Raw genomic sequence first — 6,726 nt, forward strand, 5'->3', positions numbered from 1 at the left:
CATCTGCAAAGACTATGGAGTTTTTTTTAGAATAAAAAGAAATGGAATAGAGCTAAGCACAGGAAAATTCCTAGAGGAAAACCTGGGTCAGTCTGCTTTCCACCAGACACTGTGAGACAAATTCACCTTTCAGCAGGATAATAACCTAAAACACATGCTTACTAAGACAACACTGAATGTTCCTGAGTGGCCTTATTACAGTTTGACTTAAATTGGCTTAAAAAAATCTATGGCAAGACTTGAAAATGGTTGTCTAGCAGTGATCAACAACCAACTTGATATAGCTTGAAGAATTTTTTAAAGAATAATATGCAAATATTGTACAATCCAGGTGTGCAAAGCTCTTAGAGACTTACCCAGAAAGACTCACAGCTGTATTCGCTGCCAAAGGGGATTCTAACATGTGTTGACTCAGGGGTGTGAATACTTATGTAAATTAGACATTTCTGTATTTAAACTTTAATAAATCTGGAAAAATTTTGAGAATATATGTTTTTACTTTGTCTTTATGTGGTATTGTGTGTAGATGGGAGAGAAAAAATATACATTTAATCCATTTTGAATTCAGGCTGTAACACAACAAAATGTGGTATATGTCAAGAGTATGAATACTTCCTGAAGGCACTGTATATAGAGTACATACCATCAATAGTAATGCTGTAACATTTATCTGTAAGAAATAAACGCATTTATCAAAAGCATATATGGCTTCTGAGTTTGTTTTTGTTCATTGAATTTTATTGAGAAGTTTGTGTTCACAATGCAGAAAATAATTTGTAAAAATTGTGAATGATATTTGTCTTGTATTACAAAGTTAAAACAAGATAGAAGTTAGAAAATGTATTGTAGACGGTAAATGTTAATGTGCTATTAAATGGCCTGCAAATTATATGAAAGCCTTGCCCCTGACGCAAAGTAAAAACAAGCTGGGGTGAACATGAGGTAGAGTCTGGTGCTGGTGTCTTTAATGGAGATCGTTTACAGCGTCTGGGCCTGCTGTACTTCACAAAATGTATTATTTTAGAAGGAGCGTTCACCACACCCAAGTGCACGCAGGCATTTTGGGGGAGGCCTAAATTAGCAATTTTACTCTCCACACGCCCATGTGCAATACATTAACTCTTGGGAGTGAAATACATGTCAACAATAACAACTATTTTAGATAATATTGAATGCATTTTTTGTGTGTGCAATTACAAAATGTAGGGTAGTGCGCAGACATGTGGAAACGGCGTATTCTCGCTGTTGTTGCATTCGTCCATTACGCACGAGCGTTGATGTGCAGTACTGGAGTAATTCAGGTAGTTTCAGGTTCCTGTGATACACGTCCAGCCCAACAACTTGAAACTACCTAAATCACACAACAGCTCGTCTCACATATTCTCTTCAAAGACCTTCAGAGAACCTGGCTGAGCCACTGGACAAGTTCCCATACCTTATAAACGTGGATGACCATCCATAAACGTTATTCTTCGTTCCGCAATATGAATAACATAAACAAAACTGTAGCCTTTATTCCATAATACACTAGCCTACTGAAGTGATCAGCAGTTAGAAAACGAGACAAGATACAAACTGCAATACAGTAGGAATAAAGAATAGGAGAGGAAGTAGCATGCCCATGCTATTTCAATCATGCACAGACAGGCCTATAACGCACGTTAGGACGTCTTTGTTAGCCACAATACCAGGCAATAATATTGTAGTGAAAAGTACAGTACTATAATCCTTGGGACACATCTGCTACCCTGACTTCCTGAGTCTACAATAAATGCCCTGTCAATTGCCCCTGATAAAATCTGGAGGCGGCAGACAGAGTCACTATAATCGTGCGCTCTTCAACATGGCGATGCTAGCAGGAGACGCTACACAGTCTCCTTTCGAGATAAAAGGCCAATAGCTGTATATCCGGTGTCCAGTGTGGGGAAGTTGCGGCATGTGTTTCCCATCAAATATTCATATTCAAACAATATCAGAGAAAGTACATGCAGAATGAAACCATAGATCACGTCAATCACGTCGAATGAATACATAAATCTAGATAACAATTGAATCAATAGGGATTAAATAATCTTATGTACACACTAAATACACGCACGTTATTAGTTTTTTCCTACGTGCAATGGTTGTCATGATGATCTGGCATAAGGCTATACATTGCTTCTTATTTTTAGCCTATAAATGCCACAGACCAGGTCGTAATTCCAGCTCGACCAATCTCTAATAATCTGGAAGACAAAAATAAGAGGAAATTCAATGTGGAATGCATGTACGCTGTTCCCAGAGGACGTGAACGACTGGCCTGTGTGTTGGCTGACAACCCACACATCAGCAGCGGAAACTCTGGCATCTGCAACTTGGCTTCTGTTTTTCTTAAAAGGGGGAAAAAAGAATGTCTTTTGAATTCAGAAGGATGGCTACAGTAAATGGTGGCCACTGAACCCAGCTAGTGAAAAAAGGGGAAATAAAGTTAAAGGCACAAGACAAATGTAGGCTAAACTCAAAAAAAGTATATTATATACATTATTCCTTTTTACAATTAATCACTCCTAAATCAGATTAAATTGTTTTCAATTAGACCTTGCATAAACCAAATATATGCATTGACATTGCTTGTTAGGATAAGGAAATTACACCATGCAACTAGGCTACTGCAAACCACAAATACTAGCGTAATAATAATAGTTACAGCAATTACAATCATCATTACAGGAAGAATAATCACAATACTGGAGCTCATATGACCTGGTAGGAGAAGGCTACTAGGAAGAGGGATGTGCTAAGGGTGGTAATAGGTGTCTAGAACTAGTAATTGTTGCAATGGGGTGTACCCAACAATTACACTAAATGTAATAGGGGGGAAAAATATTTATTTCAGCAGCTGTATGTTTTTCTCCATCTATCTACACATATCGAAGTTGCAAACTAAGAAATATGGGAACTGGGGAATATTTATTCAAGCAGAAGTGATAGGCGAAACTATACCAAAACAAACATTGATAATACAAGACAAAAATATATATTCTATCCCAGGCTTGCCTTTTGGAACGTCAAGGGCTCATGTGCGTAAGGAAACGTTTCCCTATTTCCCGGAAAGAGTAAACTTTAATTCAAATGCTCTCATTTAGAAAACTATTTTTGTTTTTTTATACATCCAATCATGCATTATTGTAATCAACACATTCTTTGTTTCAAGTCAAGCTATCTGAAAAAGGACTCCGTATAAACAAGAAATAATGTTTTAAATCCTTCCTATTTTACAAAATTGAAGTTCAAAATATTGTGCTTACTGGTGCACATTTTTCAGAGCTTACAAATACAATTGCGTCCGCAAATAAATAAAATAGTGCTTACGTTATAAATAAAGTGATCCTTTCAAATTGGCTTCCCATAGCCTAGCATGAACAGTAAACAATGGTCTTCGATTCAAGACAGTAGCCTGTGTCTGGCAAAAATACAAATTAAGCAACGTTGCAATCATTCTATTGAGCTATCAAGAAACAACTACAAGACAATAATCAAATAAAGTGCTTTTATGAAGCGTGTTGCGGGACAGGGGTATGGAGAAAGAAAAAGCTTCCCGATATGTCTCCTTCATGGAAAAACTCAAGCGTAACCGGTAACAGCCACCATATCCTCATGCAAAGTGTATAGGACATAGATAGTACTTTCATCCAGGCCGTCCTTCAGATCAGGGCCTCTACTACATCCTTCAGTATATGGTCCATCCTATTATTGACGTTGCGTCATCCCGTGCTCCTGCACACAGTCACGTCCATGTAGGCCTCTCTCTGCGCACCATGTTTGTGAGGAATCAGATGGGGAAATGTGTGACCGAGTCCCTGGTTCTGTGTTCCCGTGTCATCTTCTTCATCTTCATGCGGCGGTTCTGGAACCAGATTTTGACTTGACGGTCAGTGAGGTTGACACTGCGAGCGATCTCCAGGCGGCGATCGCGAGTCAGATACATGTTGAAGAGGTACTCCTTTTCCAGCTCCAGTGTTTGGTATTTGGTGTAAGGACAGCGCTTCTTCCTCCCCGCCTTCGCCCACAGCCATCCACAGGTTGCATCATTTTTGAATGTTGCATCCTCTGTCAAAACAAGACAAAACATGTTTTTAGTGGTAGACTGGCAGAACGCAAATTCTCTGTTCCAGGATATGCACATTTCTAAAATGCTTCCGCGGGCATTACCTGGCTGAGAATTTCAGTTTATGACGGAACATAATGGCACATGGCATGCCTCTCTCCCCATGTGTGTGTGTGTGGTGTGTGTGTGTGTGTGTGTGTGTGTGTGTGTGTGTGTGTGTGTGAGAGAGAGATAGATGTAGTACAATTGTTTTGTGTTCTATTTTCTCCTCCAATTCACTGATTGCTAGTTCTCTGGTAGTTCTCTGAAATGCAGGGTTTGTTATCACGTAGGCCTTAGCTAAAACGACTTACATTCTACTTGGGCATGAATAAGGTATTATCAAATGAACAAACTATTATCAAAAGGACAAATGGACATTTTGTAGGTCTACACATGCATAGGAGAGGCATAGGAATAGGTCTTACAAGTATGGTACTGAATTTAACGACTGTTGCGCCTACTGGAGTAAATTCAATTAGCCTAGCAACGCATACGTCAAACAAAAAACGATGCCAGACCCAAGTTTCCATCAAATCTATGACACACCTCAATATTTTCCTATGTTTCATTTGTAAATGGACAACAAGCTAAGTAGTAGTCTATCTGAATGTAGCAGATGATGTGAATGGTGTGTAGGCTTACAGCGAGGCATAGGCTATTGTTAGGCTAAATGATGCTAGCCTACTCCATAAATCATTATATGACAAAGCTCTATTCTGAGTAGGATATAGAAATCAGAAGATTTCACACAAAACTGAACAAATTCATTGAAAATCTTAAGTAGAAATGGGTTGTTGTTGACCCATTAATCGGTTTCACTAGGCCTATAATGACAATGTATTTTTAATATGCCAAATGCCGTTGGACAACTTATTTCGACATGTACTATTGACAAACATGCTATAGTTGTAAAGAAAAGTATTATTTTGAACAAAATTACGTCATTTTGAACACTCAATGGCAAATATTGTCATCCGTGATGACTTTACAACCCGAGTTGAAATATGTGAATATTTGGTTCATTGGTTAACGTCCGTGTTACATGACCCCTTTTTTAAATTGGATATTTTATGGCATCTCTGTGCTCATTTTACGAAACTATATACATGTTAGCTATAGCATCTAGCATTGCAACAGGCAAATTGAAGCTAGCATTAGCTTTAGCCTACATTTTATTGTGAGACGGTTATAGCCTACCCTCACATAAACCTGGGCCCACAGTCAATTGTAGGCTACACCTAGCTAACTGTCCCTAAACACAAAGGAGACTTCCGCTGTTTTGATGTTCAAAGGAGCGCACAGTAAAATTGAGTGCAATTTAGCCTGGCAGGGTAGTTCCGTGCAATAAATTAATTTTGAGCAATGGCTCCCTTTGTCCTCTCCTCTCTCTTCCCTTTAACAGCCTTAGTAAAAAAAATCACCTTGTCTCGATTGACCGAATCACGTTTTCCTGTGGCTATTGCCATGGTCGCGTTCTATCTTTTCAGAGCTTTTTTTTAACTTTTCATTCCATTTACCCACCTTGCGACTCCTGTCTGGGACCTTTATCGCCCTTGGGTAAGTCTGATGGGGGCTTGTCTCGCCGTAAACCTATGACTAAGTCTTCCGTGTTGGTCTGACTGGCCAGGGTGCTGCTGCTGTCGCTTCTCTGGGCTGGACACTCACTGCTGCCCAGCGCTAAGTCATCAATAACGCGCTTGATGTCAGTGTCTGGATATGGCAGCACCGGGAAGCTCAAGTGGTACAAATGGCTCGAGACAGAGTGGGGAGCGCGCGGTGGATTGGTCGTGGGCAAGCCGTGCACGCTGTTGTTGTACTCCTGGACTTTGAACCCGGAGTATGACTGCTCCGGGCGGAAGTAGCCCTGAATTGGACCAGAACCGCCCGTCATGGAGCCCATCTCTGACATTAGTCTGGTGAAGGCAGACACGTCCGGTGACGGTTTTGAGTGGTTGTCAGGTTCCAGGAGCAAATAGGAGGAGTCGTCTTTTCTGTTTGACGCGCTGTAAGGGCACGCACTGACCTGCGGCACCCGGACCGGACTCAAGTGTGGCTCGTCCCAGTTCAGTATTCCCTGGTGGTATTGGTATCGAGGCTGAGCCATAGCTTCTTGCGGCTGCAACGGCTGGTGCTGGTTCATTGTCCCGGGTATGGCCGTGTTTGGAACGGAACCCCAAATATGTTGGACTCTGCAGTCCGGGTCAGAGCGGGCAGCGTGCTGGTGAGGGTGGGCGAATGAGGGGGGCTCCTTTGGACGGCAGTCCACGAAAGAGTTAATCAAGGACGCCGTGAAAACGAATCTCTCAGAGCATGACATTGCTAGGACATATTTTCGCGAAAAGAGTCTGGCGAGCAGCTTCCTGCAAGGGACCCAATAACGTCTGGGGTTCACGTGCAGGCTCCTCCCCTTGCGGTGCTGGTTAATTCAAGCGCCTAAATCTGCTATTGCCAGAACTTCCTGTTTAATTGATTTCTGTAATAGGTTGCAGATTTCTTATCCATTCTCATATAGCCATAGCTTATCTTTAAATAAGTTAAATGTATATCGCCAATGTGTCAATGGAAGTAGCAGAGTTGTTTTCAAAATGGCTTTC

The 6,726-nt window shown here is 41.0% G+C and overlaps 1 protein-coding gene across 1 annotated transcript; it reads right to left on the reverse strand.

Moving 5' to 3' along the window:
• Window positions 1-3,238: 3,238 nt before the first annotated feature.
• LOC106600834 (homeobox protein Hox-B10a) lies at window positions 3,239-6,450 on the reverse strand. The gene is made up of 2 exons (XM_014192542.3): window positions 5,654-6,450; window positions 3,239-4,092 (listed from the first exon to the last, which is right to left on the reverse strand). Exons 1-2 carry the CDS (start codon window positions 6,447-6,449, stop codon window positions 3,815-3,817), a joined length of 1,074 nt encoding a protein of 357 aa, XP_014048017.2. The 5' UTR covers window position 6,450; the 3' UTR covers window positions 3,239-3,814.
• Window positions 6,451-6,726: the final 276 nt, after the last annotated feature.

The sequence above is a fragment of the Salmo salar genome, chromosome 03 (assembly GCF_965601325.2).
Source record: "Salmo salar chromosome 03, fSalSal1, whole genome shotgun sequence".
In the NCBI taxonomy this organism is placed as follows: domain Eukaryota; kingdom Metazoa; phylum Chordata; class Actinopteri; order Salmoniformes; family Salmonidae; genus Salmo; species Salmo salar.

What these genes read in the sequence shown, in the direction of transcription:
- LOC106600834 (XM_014192542.3), bottom strand. Translation starts at nt 6,449, where the DNA reads ATGTCATGCTCTGAGAGATTCGTTTTCACGGCGTCCTTGATTAACTCT. An exon ending in TCCCAGACAGGAGTCGCAAG is followed by an intron (nt 4,093 to 5,653) that starts GTGGGTAAATGG and finishes TTGTTTTGACAG; the next exon opens with AGGATGCAACATTCAAAAAT.